Source organism: Mugil cephalus, chromosome 2 (genome assembly GCF_022458985.1).
Source record: "Mugil cephalus isolate CIBA_MC_2020 chromosome 2, CIBA_Mcephalus_1.1, whole genome shotgun sequence".
Lineage (NCBI taxonomy): Eukaryota > Metazoa > Chordata > Actinopteri > Mugiliformes > Mugilidae > Mugil > Mugil cephalus.
The window spans coordinates 13,512,998-13,531,896 of record NC_061771.1 but is presented as its reverse complement, the minus strand read 5'-3'; the positions used below and the strand labels follow the sequence as shown (position 1 = coordinate 13,531,896).

The 18,899-nt window shown below is 40.2% G+C and overlaps 1 protein-coding gene across 17 annotated transcripts; it reads right to left on the bottom strand.

Moving 5' to 3' along the window:
- Positions 1-229: 229 nt before the first annotated feature.
- LOC125004228 (mucin-2-like) lies at positions 230-16,993 on the bottom strand. 17 transcript variants are annotated; one of them, XM_047578691.1, is made up of 21 exons: positions 16,827-16,993; positions 13,778-13,844; positions 13,534-13,578; positions 12,880-13,230; positions 12,261-12,783; positions 12,123-12,215; positions 11,698-11,822; positions 6,977-7,164; positions 6,696-6,760; positions 6,429-6,577; positions 5,833-5,901; positions 4,875-5,674; positions 4,473-4,788; positions 4,101-4,270; positions 3,912-3,976; positions 3,577-3,728; positions 3,042-3,472; positions 1,707-1,997; positions 1,487-1,551; positions 1,259-1,398; positions 230-1,081 (listed from the first exon to the last, which is right to left on the bottom strand). In XM_047578691.1, exons 2-21 carry the CDS (start codon positions 13,809-13,811, stop codon positions 984-986), a joined length of 4,170 nt encoding a protein of 1,389 aa, XP_047434647.1. In that variant the 5' UTR covers positions 13,812-13,844; positions 16,827-16,993; the 3' UTR covers positions 230-983. The 17 variants fall into 17 exon arrangements, with proteins under 17 accessions (XP_047434647.1, XP_047434637.1, XP_047434642.1 ...); XM_047578681.1 differs by having other exon boundaries at positions 11,698-12,215; positions 12,261-12,377; positions 12,468-12,783; XM_047578686.1 differs by having other exon boundaries at positions 11,698-12,215; positions 12,261-12,480; positions 12,640-12,783.
- Positions 16,994-18,899: the final 1,906 nt, after the last annotated feature.

The window sequence follows — 18,899 nt, the reverse complement described above, 5'->3', positions numbered from 1 at the left end:
TCTGTATCATTGCAGGCTTGCATGCAATATATTCAAAATGTACTGTGCCTTCAAACCAAGTGAAGTGTAAGAGAATATAATTTAAAGCTTATTGCGCATTTAAATTGTGAAGTCTTTCGAATGTGGGTATCAATGTGAGTTCTTGTATAAAGGTTTAATTAATGTACAATTCCTCTTATGAACTTTTTCTTTTTTTAAAAAAAGAAAAGGCAAAAACATACCAAGAGGATATTTTTTAAGGGAACATTTTAATACTTATTGCTGATTAACAATACAATTTTAGCACTCCACCTTTAATACACAGGAAGAACCAGTGTTCATCAGGTATTGTTGATCAAATAATCAATCAAAACATATTTCTAAATGAATATTATGATAATAGTACATAGATTAGTTTTAAGCAGCTCATTTAAAGGCAATCCACATCACACTCCCTTCACCTGATGCTGGATGATTCTCCAAAAACTGAAACATGAGTTTTGACAGAACATGAATCATTGGTTCTGCAGGATCAGGATCATTTTATTCTCACAGCCTCTGGCACAACACGCACCACGTTACACTTCTTCCTTTTCAGCCTTTCACTGCACAATGTCTCAGCACATAAACTGTATCCTGCTGAATCATATGATGATTTGAAAGAGAAATAAATATGTCATAAATTGCTACTAAGTATTTGCATTTTTAAAATTCAATGCCACAATAGAAAGTGGCATTCAAACATGCATTTTCAAAACAAATACAATAAAGAATAAACTGGAAGGCAACTACTTAAATGAAAAAGGGTAACAAATATTAGGTTCTTCAAACAATTATCACTTCTTAAAATTTGGAAAATACTGTAAAATACTCGTGATCTTAATCTTTGACACACAGCACACATCTTTTTACCATATATTGGTAAATTTCATAATGCACACTCCTTTCATTTGTCATTTCTGGCGTGTCCCTGTGTCCGGTTACTGGTGTGTCTTGGGTGCCGGCTACAAATTAATCAACATCTGTGTGACAGCCACCAGTGTTAGGGTGATGACAGCCAGAGTCGCTGTCGTGGGCCGAGGAGGACTGCCTGATGCAGAATCTGAAATATAAAAAAGGAAAAGGTATTAGTCAGTGAAATTCTCTAGTTTTAGAGTTCTCTCTTACCAGGTTCAAATCAAGTACACTTTCCAGTGGCCACGTAATCACAACTGAGACTGTGTGTCCATTGACTAAATAATTTATTTGATGAATGAATGCCACAATGGCTGTGACTTACGTGCAGAAACGCTGCCTGGTATGAAATTCAGGGAAGTGGAGTTGAGTTCATTGCTGAAATCTGTAGTTGCCGTGCTTGGATCAGGAACTGAGTTTTGATCCCTGAACACAAGAGTCATGTCGACAACCACTGATCCACTCCTACAGTGAAAAGGAGAGAAAAGAAACACTTGTCAAATGCAAATATAGTGTAAAGGAAAACTAGTCAGTGAGTGAAATTGAGTCTTACCTGAATGCATTCACGATTGAGCGAAGGAAAGTTGAGCCATAGAGCCTCCTACCGACAATGTTTATCTGAAAGACAGTATTATTGGTACATGCTTGAAAACAGTAAGAAATGAGAGACCTTTTAATCAGAATTTGCCTGCAGGACCTGCAAACTCATCACAGATGATTTGCTACAGGCTGCTTTTTGTGTAGCACATGGCTATACTGTATTGAAATCTTACCTCTCTGACCACAGTTGCAGCCAAGGTTTGGAAAGCTGATGAGGATGGATTGGCGAGATCTGATGTAAATGTTTGGTTGAGACTGAATGTGAGGCCAAGTGTCCCCTCATTGAATGAAGGTGGATCTGTGGATGCAGTGGTGGTTGCAGTTGTGACTGAAGTAGTAGAATCTGTGGTTGAGGCAACTGTAGTATTGGGAGCAGCGGTTGAGGCAACTGTAGCATTGGGAGTTGTGGTTGAGGCAACTGTAGCATTGGGAGCCATGGTTGAGGCAACTGTAGTATTGGGAGCCATGGTTGAGGCAACTGTAGCATTAGGAGTTGTGGTTGGGGCATCTGTAGCATTGGGAGCCATGGTTGAGGCAACTGTAGCATTGGGAGTTGTGGTTGGGGCATCTGTAGCATTGGGAGCTGCAGTGGAAGCCGTCGAAGTGGAAGCTGTACAAATATGAATAGGTTAGCCAAAAATACACTGTAACATGCAATTAAGTCAAAGACATGAGTAAGCAGATAAATCCCATGCGACTTTTATTCTTACTTGCAGTAATGCTGCCTGCTATAACGTTCAGGGAACTAGTGTTGCTGGTAAGTTCACGTGTGAATTCCGTGGTCACATTGCTTGAAGAAGGAGCTGAGGCTTGGTCTCTGAACACAAGAGTCGTATTAGCAACCACTGATCCACTCCTAAAACAAGAGGAGAAAGAAAAACTTTTTAAAAAGCAAGTAACCAACAAATTGCGGGAAAAGTTTTGACATGGCTGAAATTAGGTCTTACCTGAATGAGTTAACAAGGGAGCGAAGAAACAGTGATCCATACACACTTCTAGCCACTCTGTTTATCTGAAAGACAAAATAATTGTAATTTTGATTTTCATGGGTTGCCACAAATGCTCAGTTTTTGTTGATTTGTAGGCAGCTTTACACAAGCTAACAATGAGCTACATGAGTAAGACAACATCAGCAACATAAATTGTCCTATATTAACTGGCCATGGCGAGGCTGAAATGTATTAGGAAAAGTAATTTTGCTGAAAAAGTAAAAGTTACTATGATGTCAACTGCTCCAGTCAAAGTTAAACCTGCCTTTTTTTTTTTTAATTTGGTCTAAATAGAAGATTTTTATGGGAATGAGTTTGCTGTTATAATACACTTCATGGAAATCTTACCTCTCTGACCACAGTTGCAGCCAAGGCCCGGAAAGCTGGTGAAGATGAATTGGCAAGATCTGGGGCAACTGGAGTAAATGTTTGGTGAGATGATGTGAGGCAAGTGTCCTCGTGGTAAGGTGGATCTGTGGATGCAGTGGTGGTTGCAGTTGTGACTGTAGCATTGGGAGCTGCGGTTGAGGCAACTGTAGTATTGGGAGCTGCGGTTGAGGCAACTGTAACATTGGGAGCCATGGTTGAGGCAACTGTAGCATTGGGAGCCATGGTTGGGGCCTCTGTAGCATTGGGAGCTGCGGTTGGGCCAACTGTAGCATTGGGAGCCATGGTTGGGGCAACTGTAGCATTGGGAGCCATGGTTGGGGCAACTGTAGCATTGGGAGCTGCGGTTGGGGCAACTGTAGCATTGGGAGCCATGGTTGGGGCATCTGTAGCATTGGGTGCTGCGGTAGGGGCCACTGTAGCATTGGGTGCTGCCGTAAAGGCCTCTGTAGCATTAGGTGCTGCGGTAGGGGCCACTGTAGCATTGGGTGCTGCGGTTGGGGCAACTGTAGCATTAGGTGCTGCGGTTGGAGCTGCAGTTGGGGCAGATGTAGTAATAATTCCTGTAGAAACAAAAATCAGATTGTTGTCAGGTTTCCTTTAGCTTCTGGGTCCTGTAATACATCCAGCTTCACATACTGTACAGCGTATACAGAACAACACTTACTTGTTGCAGCAATAGTTGAAATGTTCACTGGGAGGGAGAAGTTAGAAGAGTTGGTTGCTGCCTCTATTAGACCGACTTCCACATCACTAGCTTCTGGAACTGTGCTGGCATTGTTAAATATCAACTCAGCATCTACCACAACTGAACCTTGCCTGCAAAAGAGTTTTTTTTTCATAGTTACTGCTTAGTTTCACATTATATTACATCTTACAGCAGACATTTTTGTAATAACAAAATTCAATGAATAAAATGGACAATCGGTCCAATCGGTGCATTTTTGATAACTTTCTTTAACACATGCATGCAAGTGATACATTTTCCATAGTTTTTAATACCGGAAAGAAGTGACCCTAGATCCCCGGTAGCGGCTTCCATATCTTCTGCTGTAGACATTGTCCAACTGGAGAAATGAAAGGGACATTCAGATAAAGGAATACCACTAAAAGTAAGGATGAGAGATTTATCAATCTTGCCGGCACAGCTTCTTTTTAGCATGAGAATAAGGATAAGTAGAATGCACTTACGGATGCTGTAACTGTATTTGCTAAACTCCTGAACGCTTCAGAGGATCTGTTTGCAAGTTCTGGTTCAAACGTCCGCCCCAAGCTAAATCCAAGTCTGACTGCTGAGTTTACTGGGGCAGCTGTTGTAGTAGTAGTAGTTGTGATAACTGGCTGTGCTGACGTTCCATTTGCTTGTGGGAAGGTTAAATGGAAGAATTATATTAATTAATACTGGTTTCACATACTTTATATGTGTATATAAAGAAAAAAAAAGACAATAAAACATTAAGTTTGTTATGGTTAAAGTCAACAGGGGATCTTACTAGTAGTGGGGCAAATTTAATCACCTGATAGTGAAAGTCTGAAAAATTACAGTCTGGTCGTGATACTTACTAGGCACGGGTGTGATGACTGGTGGTGGTGATGTCATGTTGACTGGTGGTGAGGTCATGTTGACTGGTGGTGAGGATGGTGTCACTGGTGGTGAGGTCATGTTGAGTGGTGGTGACGTCATGTTGACTGGTGGTGAGGTCATGTTGAGTGGTGGTGAGGTCATGTTGACTGGTGGTGAGGATGGTGTCACTGGAGGAGAGGTCATGTTGACTGGTGGTGACGTCATGTTGACTGGTGGAGGAGAGGTCATGTTGACTGGTGGTGACGTCATGTTGACTGGTGGAGGAGAGGTCATGTTGACTGGTGGTGACGTCATGTTGACTGGTGGTGAGGTTATGTTGAGTGGTGGTGACGTCATGTTGACTGGGGAGGAGAGGTCATGTTGACTGGTGGTGACGTCATGTTGACTGGTGGAGGAGAGGTCATGTTGACTGGTGGTGAGGTCATGTTGACTGGTGGAGGAGAGGTCATGTTGACTGGTGGTGAGGTTATGTTGAGTGGTGGTGACGTCATGTTGACTGGTGGAGGAGAGGTCATGTTGACTGGTGGTGACGTCATGTTGACTGGTGGAGGAGAGGTCATGTTGACTGGTGGTGAGGTCATGTTGACTGGTGGTGACGTCATGTTGACTGGTGGAGGAGAGGTCATGTTGACTGGTGGTGACGTCATGTTGACTGGTGGAGGAGAGGTCATGTTGACTGGTGGTGACGTCATGTTGACTGGTGGTGAGGTTATGTTGAGTGGTGGTGACGTCATGTTGACTGGTGGAGGAGAGGTCATGTTGACTGGTGGTGACGTCATGTTGACTGGTGGAGGAGAGGTCATGTTGACTGGTGGTGAGGTCATGTTGACTGGTGGAGGAGAGGTCATGTTGACTGGTGGTGAGGTTATGTTGAGTGGTGGTGACGTCATGTTGACTGGTGGAGGAGAGGTCATGTTGACTGGTGGTGACGTCATGTTGACTGGTGGAGGAGAGGTCATGTTGACTGGTGGTGACGTCATGTTGACTGGTGGAGGAGAGGTCATGTTGACTGGTGGTGACGTCATGTTGACTGGTGGAGGAGAGGTCATGTTGACTGGTGGTGAGGTCATGTTGACTGGTGGTGAGGTTATGTTGAGTGGTGGCGACGTCATGTTGGCTGGTGGTGAGGTCATGTTGACTGGTGGTGAGGTCACGTTGACAGGTGATGAGGTCACGTTGACTGGTGATGAGATTGCATTACCCCGGTGGAGAAAAATAAGGGAAACATAAATTTATGCTACTTATGTTTGTGTAATATTTTCAATATTTGTTTTGTTTTTCTTTTTTTATTTGTTGTTGAAGTCAAGTATTTAATAAACCTGCTTCACTCTCTCTTACCTGAAATGGGAATTGAAACTGAAGTGGAAGGTACAACTGTGACAGGGGCTTCAGTTGGTGTCTCCACAACTGAAAATAAAAGTTCAGTCAGGACCACTTAAGTCAAACAAAAACATTATTACCATATGTAGTAAGTTTTTTTGACATGCCTCTGTTCTGAGACTTCCCTACTTTAGGTTTCCCACATAAGCACATGGAAGGGCAGGGTTAGGACACATCCCTGTACTTCCATGTGCCTACATGAAAAGCTAATTCAAGGGAGAATAGCAGCAAAGAGGACTTGGGATACAGAACATAGCAGACATCAATGACATAGAAACAACATCTGAACAGAAACAGATAGGGGAAAAAACAATGACAAGGTGTGGAGGTGGGCTACAAAGTAGCATTCAGAGGAAACAGCAAAGATTGCCAGCTTAAAGCTGCTTCAATGAGACCCATTAAATGAGATTGGGATCATGGGATGCATCAGATGGACTATCAGCTGATATGGACGATCATTCACTTATCACATATAGATCATCTATTCTCTGATAGGATTTATTTTCTAATGTAAAGGTTTGGTCTTGCTCTTGTGACCAGTTGGACCCTCTTACCAGTTGCTGTAATAGATGATGTGTTGACATTGAGGGAAAAGTTTCCGCTAGAAACAGCAGCCACCAGAGTGTCCGCTGCTGAAGTGGCATTGGGTAGGGGCTCCCCCTCGTTGAATATCAGGTCAACATCTGCCACAATGGAACCACTCCTGTGACAGAAAACATATTAAAACACCTCTCGTCACTCTCAACTGTTTTACCTTTCAATTTTTTAACATCAGAGTAAAGACCTTTTAAAAATCTGATAAAAGAAGCAAGGTAATATACCTGAATCCTCTGACGTTAGTCTGATTGAAACTAGGTCCATATTGCCTTTTATAAACCTCGTTGAGCTGTGAATGAATTTTATAAAATAAAAAAGTAAAAACTTGAAGACATGTATTACACATATTTCTTGCATGTTTATTGCTTTGTAAAGAGAGATAAATTTTACATATTCAATTATGATAATCTGTCATGTGTTCCTCACATGACACAAACAACATGCACAATAGTCAGAGTTACAAGTTTTCACATTTTAACAAATACAGAGATCTGCATAAACTCACCGCTGTGGTTACTTCATTTTCCAAAGCTTTGAACTGTGGTGAGGAAGGGTTATTAAGTTCTTCTGTAAAGGTTTTCTGCAACTTAAATCCCAAATTAATTTTAGGTGGTTGTGGTGGTGCAGCTGTTGTGGTGGTAGTCGGAATGGCAGTAGGCATTGTTGATGGTGAAGATGTTCCATTTGTGGTGCCTAGAAGTAAGTCCATGTTTAGCAGAAAGAACAGGACAGCATTACGAACTGCGCAAAGAAATGATGGGGAATCTAATAATGATGCACAATAACGAACAAGGAAGCTATGAGTTATGAATTATGTGTCCAGCGTTTTTCCAAGGAGATGTTAACACTCTCTGAAACTCAGAAGATTTATTTCAAAACATGCGTTTTACTTATCTACTAATGGCAATATTTCATTGGTGAATTGATAGTAGCTGCAGTATTTAGGCACTTGATGTGATCTCTATAACATTTTAGTATATCATAGCTTGCAGTGGCATTGGGTGATTGGTGGCGTTGAGGAGGAAGGGACTGTTGGTAATGTTATGCTGTCTTATGTTGAGGTCACGCTGACTACTGGTAAGGTTTCAGTAGGTGACAATGAGTTTAGGTTTCACTGGTGGGAGGGTTGTGTTGACTGTGGGTGAGTTTAATTTCACCACTGGTGTAGTTGCATTAAAGGGTTGAGGTCGTATTGACAGGCGGCATTGTTTCATTGAGTGGTGGTGAGGTTATGCTGACTAGTTATGAGGACGCTACTGGTGGGCTTGCACTAGGTGGTGATGAGGGGTTATATTGAGCAGTGGTGAATTTGTTATATTTATTTTTTTTTAGTGAGGATGTGGTATTGAGTGGTGTTGGCCAAATTCTTTAGGCAATTGGTTTTCTTGCTGTGCCATCAATTGTTGCTGCAAGTTATATCCAAGATTGACTGTTGAGTACTGATGGGGCAGTTCCCATTGGCAGAACACCAGTTGGGCTGATGTTGCATATGCTTAAAGAGAAATCACGCTGCCCAAAAGTATATTAATCCATGGTACAGTACCACATCTAGATGAGGTGTAGTTATTAAAAAATAAGTTCTGCTGCTTAATTACCTGGTGGTGACATGTTGGAGATTGGTGGTGGCGTGGTTACATTGAGTGGTGGTGAGGTTGTATTTAGCAGAGGTGAGGTCATGTTGATGGGTGGCAAGGTGGCATTTGGTGTTGGTGAGGTCATGTTGATTGGTGGCGAGGTTCCATTGAGTGGTGATAAAGTCATGTTGATGGGTGGAAAGGTTGCGTTGAATGGTGGTGAGGTCATGTTGATAGGTGGTGAGGTTGCATTTAGTGGTGGCGAGGTCATGTTGATCAGTGGCAAAGTTGCATTTACTGGTAGCAAGGTCATGTTGGTGGGTAGCGAGGTTGCATTGAGTTGTGGTGATGTCATGCTGATGGGTGCTGAGGTTCCATTGAGTGGTGGTGAGGTCATGTTGATGGGTGGCAAAGTTGCATTTACTGGTGGTAAGGTCATATTGATGGATGGCAAAGTTGCATTTACTGGTGGTAAGGTCATGTTAATGGGTGGAGAGGTTGCATTTACTGGTGGTAAGGTCATGTTGATGGCTGGCGAGGTTGCATTTAGTGGTGGTAAGGTTATGTTGATGGGTGGTGAGGTTGCATTTAGTGGTGGTAAGATCATGTTGATGGGTGGTGAGGTTGCGTTGAGTGGTGGTGAGGTTCCATTGAGTGGTGGTGAGGTCATGTTGATGGGTGGTGAGGATGCATTTACTGGTGGTAAGGTCATGTTGATGGGTGGTGAGGTTGCGTTGAGTGGTGGTGAGGTCATGTTGATGGGTGTCGAGGATGCATTTAGTGGTGGCGAGGTCATGTTGATCGGTGGCAAAGTTGCATTAACTGGTAGCAAGGTCATGTTGGTGGGTAGCGAAGTTGCGTTGAGTGGTGGTGATGTCATGCTGATGGGTGCCGAGGTTCCATTCAGTGGTGGTGAGGTCATGTTGATGGGTGGAAAGGTTGTATTGAGTGGTGTTGAGGTCATGTTAATGGTTGGTGAGGTTCCATTGAGTGGTGGTAAGGTCATATTGATGGATGGCATAGTTGCATTTACTGGTGGTAAGGTCATGTTGATGGGTGGCGAGGTTGTATTTAGTGGTCGTAAGGTCATGTTCATGGGTGGTGAGGTTGAATTTAGTGGTGGTGAGGTCATATTGATGGGTGGCAAGGTTGCATTTAGTGGTGGTATGGTCATGTTAATGGGTGGCAAGGTTCCATTGAGTGGTGGTGAGGTCATGTTGATTGGTGGAAAGGTTGCGTTGAGTGTTGGTGAGGTTATGTTGATGGATGGCGAGGTTCCATTGAGTGGTGATAAAGTGATGTTGGTGAGTGGTGAGGTTATATTGATGGGTGGTGAAGTTGCATTTAGTGGTGGTAAGGTTAGGTTGGTGGGTGGAAAGGTTGTATTGAGTGGTGTTGAGCTCATGTTAATGGTTGGTGAGGTTCCATTGAGTAGTGGTAAGGTCATATTGATGGATGGCATAGTTGCATTTACTGGTGGTAAGGTCATGTTGATGGGTGGCGAGGTTGTATTTAGTGGTGGTAAGGTTAGGTTGGTGGGTGCAAAGGTTCCATTGTGCAGTGGTGAGGTCAGGTTGACTGTGGTATGATGATGAGGATTCATTACACGCATGAAGAAAAATAAGGGAATCAACAGTTAAATGAGTAATAAATTGTATTCCTCACTTCAAAATAAAAGACTCTACATATCTTTGCGTGATTGTTCTTCTTAATTGATGAGGTCTCTTTGGTGAAAACTTTTGTTACATTCTCAAACATGGAAATGTTGAGTGGAATGCACTGATGAGAACTTTATGTTGACTTGAGGTGAGGTCAAGGTAATTTGTGACAAGGTTGCACTGAATTCTGGTGAGGGTAGGTTAATGATAGTGATATTATGTTGAGTGGTGGCACTGAGTGAGACCACAAAACAGATTGCTGATGTGGTGGGTGTGGTTATGTTGACGTTTGAGAAGATTGTGTTAAAGGTAGGTGAGTTTAATTTCACTAATGGCGAGGAGGTAGTAGTAAGGGTTGTACCGACTAGTCGATTAGTTGAATAGTGGACTACTGCTTTACCATGATGCCTTTTCTCCATTGCATGCAAACTGGGACAAGGACTGCATTCAGAAAGTTACATTTCGAGCATAGCTTGATTGAGCTACATGCAGAATATGCAAGTCAGCCCTTAAATGCAACTAAAGTGCTACTGCAATGCACACTCGTCTGAAAAGGCATCCACTTAAGCTAGCAGACGAACAGTCCAAATCCTCTTGACAGCAGTCAATTAGGGAAGGAGGTTGCATATAACTAATTTGCTGGTGAATTTTATTGTCTAAATTTATTAGTTACTAGGCTAAGGGGGATATTCCACTGTTTTTTAATCTCTTCTACATTATATTATCTACAGTGTGAAGTACTATTCAATGCTATTGATGGTTTCAATTTACAGTATATAGGCTAAACATACCTGCAGTGTAGAGTATTCATAAGCTCAAGTATCACTGTTATGTTCTATAAGTTGATGTTGTTGTGGCTGTAGTCAACATCAATATTCACCACATAATAGTCGACTTTAAAAAAACTGAAGTCATTCAACCCCTACTATATAGAGACGGTAAGGTGATGTGATATGTCAACAAACAATAGTGAGGTTTCATTATTTAAGGTAAGAGCATGTTGACAGGTGGGTAGGGAGTTAATGTTGTAATGCCATACAACGTTTATTTGTAGTAAGGTTAAATTAAAACTGGTGATGATGTGGATGGGGGTGACGTTATTTTGACGTAAGGTTGCGCTAATCAATGCTGATCATTTTAAGAGACTGTTTTCCCATAGCTATACAAACAAATACTTTCATAATTTTGAAGATGTGATAGAAACTGTCCTCCATCTTTTGAGATCTTGGTCTTTACCATAACAATAACTTAAAAACATTAAATTAAATCCATAGAATTTTCTTCTTTTTTAATCTGGTAAGGGAGATTAGCATATTATCACCGTGGCATTATTTGATGTCTGTACAACTGGAAATGTCATATTTGATGACAAATAGACTATTTACCTACATCACATAGGTAGTCACAATAAGAGTGACTAAGTGTGATGTAGACAGGTAGTTGGGGTGGTTACCTTCAGTGAAGATTGTGTCATGTTGATTGTTGGGCTGCATTGAGTGTTGTTGAGGATACAGTATTGAGGGCAGTTGGACTGAAACATTTGGATGAGTTGCATTGTGTTGACTGGCAGTAAGGTTGTGGTGAGTGGTGACAGGAATATATTAAATGTTTGTGAGGTTATTTGTACTGGTGAAGAGATTGCATTGAGTGGGGGTGGGGACAGTTTGTCTGGTGGCAAATTGTAATTAAGTGAGATCGCTGTTCAAGTTGCACTGAGTGGTGACATGGTCATTTTATTTAAAGAAAAATATGTTTTTATTTCAAGGGTAGCTGTTCTAAGGTTGATATTATACTGAATTGATTCAGTCATTTACACAAGCGCTTACATAAAACCACCATCAAAAGGAGAAAAAGGTTTTCTCACATCAATATGATCTTTTAAGAATTTGGGGTATGTATTGTATGTAAAAGTAAATGAGTTGAGTTTATTACCTAGATATGGAAATAAATGCATGAATGCAGTGATATAGTAACTGTAACAAGGATTTCATTACCTTGAGATGGCAATGTGGTGGCTGGTGGTTGTGAGGTCCCATTAACTTCTGGTGATGAGGTTGCATTAACTGCTGGTGATGTCTCGTTGCCTGCTGGTGATGAGGTTGCATTAACTGATGGTGATGTCTCATTGACTGTTGGTGGCGAGGTTGCATTAATTGCTGGTGATGTCTCGTTGACTGCTGGTGGTGAGGTTGCATTAACTGCTGGTGATGAAGTCTCATTGCTTGCTGGTGATGAAGTTGCATTTACTGCTGGTGGTGATGTCTCATTGCCTGCTGGTGATGAGGTTGCATTTACTGATGGTGATGTCTCATTGCCTGCTAGTGGTGTGGTTGCATTGCCTGCTGGTGATAATGTTGCATTAACTTCTGGTGATGAGGTTGCATTAACTGCTGGTGATGTCTCATTGCCTGCTGGTGATGAGGTTGCATTAACTTCTGGTGATGAGGTTGCATTAACTGCTGGTGATGTCTCATTGCCTGCTGGTGATGAGGTTGCATTAACTGCTGGTGATGTCTCATTGCCTGCTGGTGATGACGTTGCATTAACTTCTGGTGATGAGGTTGCATTAACTTCTGGTGATGAGGTTGCATTAACTGCTGGTGATGTCGCATTGCCTGCTGGTGATGAGGTTACATTAACTTCTGGTGATGAGGTTGCATTAACTGATGGTGATGTCTCATTGCCTGCTGGTGATGAGGTTGCATTAACTGCTGGTGATGTCTCATTGCCTGCTGGTGATGAGGTTGCATTAACTTCTGGTGATGAGGTTGCATTAACTTCTGGTGATGAGGTTGCATTAACTGCTGGTGATGTCGCATTGCCTGCTGGTGATGAGGTTACATTAACTTCTGGTGATGAGGTTGCATTAACTGATGGTGATGTCTCATTGCCTGCTGGTGATGAGGTTGCATTAACTGCTGGTGATGTCTCATTGCCTGCTGGTGATGTCTCATTGCCTGCTGGTGATGTCTCATTGCCTGCTGGTGATGAGGTTGCATTAACTTCTGGTGATGAGGTTGCATTAACTTCTGGTGATGAGGTTGCATTAACTGCTGGTGATGTCTCATTGCCTGCTGGTGATGAGGTTGCATTAACTTCTGGTGATGAGGTTGTATTAACTGCTGGTGATGTCTCATTGCCTGCTAGTGATGAGGTTGCATTAACTGCTGGTGATGTCTCATTGCCTGCTGGTGATGAGGTTGCATTAACTGCTGGTGATGTCTCATTGCCTGCTGGTGATGAGGTTACATTAACTTCTGGTGATGAGGTTGCATTAACTGATGATGATGTCTCATTGCCTGCTAGTGGTGAGGTTGCATTAACTGCTGGTGATGTCTCATTGCCTGCTGGTGATGAGGTTGCATTAACTGCTGGTGATGTCGCATTGCCTGCTGGTGATGTCTCATTGCCTGCTGGTGATGAGGTTGTATTAACTGCTAGTGATGTCTCATTGCCTGCTGGTGACGAGGTTGCATTAAATGCTAGTGATGTCTCATTGCCTGCTGGTGATGAGGTAGTCATGTTTGCTGGTGATGAAAAAAACAAACATATTAAAATGTGATGCTGTGTTTTTTGAAAAATTGGTGTAGATCAAACTAAAACATTTCTACACCTCATCCTCCTGCTCATCCTATTACTATTTAATACTAAACAAAGTAATCCCATTAGTTTGCTCCAACTTTATGACTACCTATTACTGTAGACTAGAGACCAGTTAAGTTACTCAATAGATTACCTATAGCGCAATAGGGATACACTTTTAACATAAGTTAATATTATATGTAATGTAATGTTTCTGCATGTTAAATACTGACTGGTGTGTGTTTTACCTGATGTCATGTTATTTAATTGAGCTGATGTCATTCCCACTAGTCCTAGTAGAGAAAAAACAGGACATGAAGTTAATAAAATCATTTTTGTTTTTCTGATAGATTGCAATTTCAAGTGAAATTTTCACAGTTTCAAATGTTCTTCCCCATTTATAATTATTCAAAATTAGCATACATTAATTCTCACTTGATCTTATTCTTCTACAAACACACACGCACACACAAATACACACTCCACAAATACCTGCTAGTAGGAGAAGGAATATGAGGGTCCCCATCCTCCTTAAGTCTGTCTTGGTTCCTTTATGTCACTATAAGTACAGAACAAATATTGACACACTGAAGCCACTTTAACAAACAGTGCCATCCAAACATATGGTAAAAGGAGATTGAAATTTCCCTGTACATTTTAACACTGGGATCTCTGATTATATTAATGTATTTAATGGTACTTGGCTGTACACAGTGCAGAAAAAAGGTCAACTCTACACTTTAAAGGAACTCTGTAACAGGAACTTGTTAGATGCTGTTGGGGTTTATTTGTCTCTTTTATTATACTACATACTGCGCTAGGCTACTGACTGTACCTGATGCTCACTGCGTGTCACGGGAACGGAGAATAAAGCCAGACGAGAAAGTTCAGCTATTGGCCAGTTGGCCACAATTAGGCTGTGTTACAAATTTTCATTCTCTCTGTGCAGAGAAAAGGTGCTGTTTTTTGGTTGTATTTTAATTCTTCATTTTGGATTTGGGCGTAATTTCAGTTCAATGGTTTGTCCTTGTAGCACCCTATGTAATGTAATAATTTCCTGAAAATGTAATAACGCCTGAAAATATAAGAAAATTTGCACTTAACTTGATTGAAAATGCAATAAAACCGAATAATGTAATAGCTTCACCAATAATGTAATAAAATATCCTGACTGATATTGTAATAACATTTTTACCAGCATCAATACCTTCAGATTTCTGTAGGATACCACAAAAGGAAACCTTTTAGTTGAACCTTTAAACATTGCATCCTCACTTACCAAGTGATCATAAAAAGGGTGTTGAAGTCAGTTTAGTTCAGGGGCCACACAGAGCACAATTTGATATCTAAGGGGCCGGACCAATAATACAACAACGTATTAATCTACAAATCATGACAACTCCAAATTGTTTCCTTTTGTTTTAGTGCATGGAAGCACATCATAGCTGCGTTTCCACTACAGTATTTTGCAAAACAAAAGCGATATTTCTGAAATTCTGAAACTTCATACGATCACATGACCACCTGCATCATCTCCGGTGACGCCTGTGATGGGGGACAGCGACAAAAGTGTTTCCATTGCACTTTTGCGGAAATTTTTTGATATCGATACGTCTGGAAAAACCACCTCATGAGAGCGTGAAAATGTTTTAGCTTTAGATATTCAAAAGGAATTTCGAAATGTAGGCGTTTCCATTACCAGTTTATTTAGGATTTGAAAGTGTTTAAATTTAATGAGCTTCACTGTTACAAAACATGTAATGAACAACCGGACATCTCCTAATAAAAATAAGTGCGATGTCTGCATAACTCTGGGTCTCAGTGTTGTGTTATGTTAAATCTGTGTGAACCCTAAGATTAGGGCCAGGTTAGACCTTCTGACAGGCCACTTTTGGCTCGCGGGCCTTATATCTGACGCCTGTGATATAAACAGAGAAAGCTTCTGTCTTGTTCTGATCTTGTTCTCCCTTGCAGGCCCTCAAGTGGCCAGAGTGCTGGCATCCAAGATCAACTGACTATCAAAAGCATAATGCTGTATAATGCAAATTTCTGATATACAGTCCCCTCCAAAAGTATTGGAAAAGCAAGGCAAATTCCCTTGTTTTTGTTTCTCACTGAAGACATTTGGGTTTAAGATCACAAGATGAGTATGAGACAAGAGTTCAGATTGTCAGCTTTTATTTCCTGGTATTTACATCTAGATGTGTTAAACTACTTAGGATATATCACCATTTATGTTATTACAATTTCAGTTAGGATATTTTATTACATTATTGGAGAAGTTATTACATAATTGGGTTTTACTACATTTTTGATTGAGTACAAATTTTCTTACATTTTCAGGCGTAATTACAATTTCAGGGTGCATTATAGGGTGCTACACTTCCTGTTTTTCATTCAGGATAATTGTCCATTGTATTCCCTTGTCTCTCTCTGGGGACATTTCCCTCAAATGCAACAACAAAATAACTGGCTTTGGTTACCACGATCTTCCACTGTGTGGCAGTGACAACTTACTCAGCCGTTTTACAGGAGATTTGCCAGACTCTAACATATCCTGAACTAGGTATGCCAACATTCCAGAGAAACAAGTTTAGTTTGAGTAACTGTCTCTTTCACATCTACAGTCACCGCTCAAGATTCCATTTGCAGGTGTATTCACCTGCACTATTTCAGACTACTTCAGGATATCATGTTTCTACAATTATTATAAAATATGCCTTGCATTTATTTAATATTTCAGACTATTCCACTATCTATCTATCTATCTATCTATCTATCTATCTATCTATCTATCTATCTATCTATCTATCTATCTATCTATCTATCTATCTATCTATCTATCTATCTATCTCAAATTTGTTAAAATAAGTTGCATAGTAATGCAACTCTATGCTTCCATTCTATGCATTTACTTCAGCAATTTAAGTAATTATTTGTCAAATAAACCTTCGTGAGGGTTATGTTCTTCATTTATTTCATTTGTTGACACTGAGGAAAAATGTTTGCTGTTTTCATTATATCCATCCGACATCCACAAAGGACTAATGTGGTCGTAGAGCAGCTACGCCCTGACAAGCCAAACAGTGTAAACTATGAGTGTAAATTCAAGGTACACAAAAGCTATATACATCGAGAACTGTATGTTTAACTCTCTAGCCTTCAGAATAATATGCATTTTTTTTTTTATGAATCCCTTGCATTGTATGAGTGTTACTAAACACGCTATGAAATGTATATATGACACAATAAAAATCAGGGCTTTAAAGGCTTTAAGAAAATACCTCAAAATTCAAAAGGAAAAGCACATATAGCCAAATTGACTTAAAATCAATTGCTTAAGTCCAAATAGGTTTCAATGAAATAAAAGTCAATTAACATTGTTATACATCTTTGTATTAAATCTGAAACAAATGTAAAAAACCTCCAAAAACATTTAAAATAGAACAGTCTTTCATAATTAAAAGCCATTTGTCAAAGAGAATTTGTAAAATATTGTTCCATTTCATAAACAGAAAAGTCAGTGTAAAAAGGTTCTTACCCCAGAAGAGTCCAAATATGCAGAAATATTCTTATATTCACGACAATGTTCGAACGAGTGATAGGACCTGACACTGACAGAGGTACTGACACCTCAACTGCCTCTCAAAAAATGGAGGTGAACATTTGTCAGTACCTGGAGTATTTGTGAGAGGGAGTGAAGGATTCCTGCTTCCTCAAAGTGCAACTTAACTTGCAGGGCTTGTTTTTGTTATGCATCATTTCAGTGTTAAAAAAAAGGCACCATGTAAATGAGCTTGGGGGTAGGCAGTCTATTGTAACTAATGAAAACATCCTTGCTATTTAAAACATGTAGCAAGTAAAACAAAAGTCAGCAGCCACTAGTGTCATAGCTTATCATCATCATCGAGGTGATGGTCAACACATCCTCTTACCTAAAGATGCAGAACTCACACGTTACTCGTTTCACAATTAAGCCAACATGTGCTTTAAGCAATAAAGTACTTTGAGCACCTACGGTTCACAAAATCCTCAGTATTTGTTAAACCTAAGAAAACACATATTTTAGTCTATTTAGAACATGTCAAAATGACAGAGCACATCTAATTTTAGACTTCTGCAGTATGCAAACATAGTCATTCCTGCCATGACGTAAAAGATGGCAGTTCGATAGCATTATATGACAGAGAGTGTGTAACAGTTTACACATTTGCAAACTGCTATTACACATATTCAGTAGCTTAAAGGTCTATCGATCTATATGTAACTGTAAGATGCTGACAGTGCCCGAACCTTTTTAGCACTTTAAGTAAATATACTTAAATGGTACAGTGTGAAAACATGTACATCACTTGTTAGTTATATAATGACAACAGAAGACAGGGACTACCTGGAGCAGCAAAGAAGTCTGTCGTACTTTTTTATAATGTTCTGCTTTTTATTCTCCGGTTATCTTTTATCAAGTGACTGTTTGAACCTTTCGTGAGGTCATCTCCGCTGCTGTAAGAGTAATTGAGAGTTGATAGCTTTTGTAAAAGAGGGGATAAACTAAAGGATTATCTTTATTACGCATTGACTCATTCACCACTAGACACACCTCATTGTTTTGTATCTGATTTTCTTTTGTCGTCAACATCTTAACAAAGAAAAGTCTTTGTCCTAGTGGCAAAGGCACGTTTGCTGTCATGCAGACTCAGATTCCGCGTTATAACTTTGCAAAGACTACTAACAGTGTGTAATTGATGTTTATACAGAGATGTGTAGTTTTTTATTTTGCGTTAGAGCTAGCCTAGTCAAGATATGCGGGAAGAAATGTGGGATAGCTGAATACTGAACGCAAAATGATAATAATAATGTATATTTATAAATAGCACTAGGTCGAGTTTAATATAGAACACATACAGTAGGTAGAGGGTCCCTCAAACGACGCTGAAGACCCCTGCATTAGATAAATTGACTGCAAAGAGAAGAAAATTAGCTTCTTCGTTGTTGTATAGCTTTTGTTCTGGTTGCTTGGTGTTAATTTTTTTTCGTTTATTGTTGGTTATTGTAATTTGTCATTAGATTGGGTCATTTGTGTGAATCTCTACAAAAAACTAAAACCAATTTTAACTTGATGGAAGCCTTATCCTGCTTGAAACTGTGAAATTTAACTAACCTAGTCTTACATACTAGTAAATGAACAAGCGTAAGCTGTTGTTTCCTAGTGCCACAGCGCAAGTGTGCACCAAATGTGATTTCAAGCCATTTAATCCCAGTATACGGCAGCTCAAACACAGCGTGACGCCGCTTGTCATGTGAAGACAGCCTTATAACAATATAGTGTTAAAGGCTCTATGGTCCACTGACAAAGAATACGTTCAGCTGCATTACGTAATAAATATTTAAGAGCATGTGGCAAACCAGCTATTAGCATTTTTTGTTTTGTATATTCTAAAGTAGGGTAGTAATACTTAAAGTAATGATTATAATTAGTATAATAACGTTTTTGTTGCCCTTTTTACAAGCCACAATGCCTCCCATATATGTATATATAACACTTATATTTCAAAACAAGTATACACACACTTAGTGTCGGAATGAAATAGCTCTGTTTGAGTTTCATTTACTGTAT

Excerpts from the sequence above, each read along its gene's own strand:
- LOC125004228 (XM_047578678.1), bottom strand. The coding sequence starts at position 13,811 with ATGGGGACCCTCATATTCCTTCTCCTACTAGCAG. Across the intron at positions 3,977-4,100 it reads CAAATACAGTTACAGCATCC|TTGGACAATGTCTACAGCAG; the intron begins GTAAGTGCATTC and ends TCATTTCTCCAG. Across the intron at positions 1,552-1,706 it reads CTGCAACTGTGGTCAGAGAG|ATAAACATTGTCGGTAGGAG; the intron begins GTAAGATTTCAA and ends ACTGTCTTTCAG.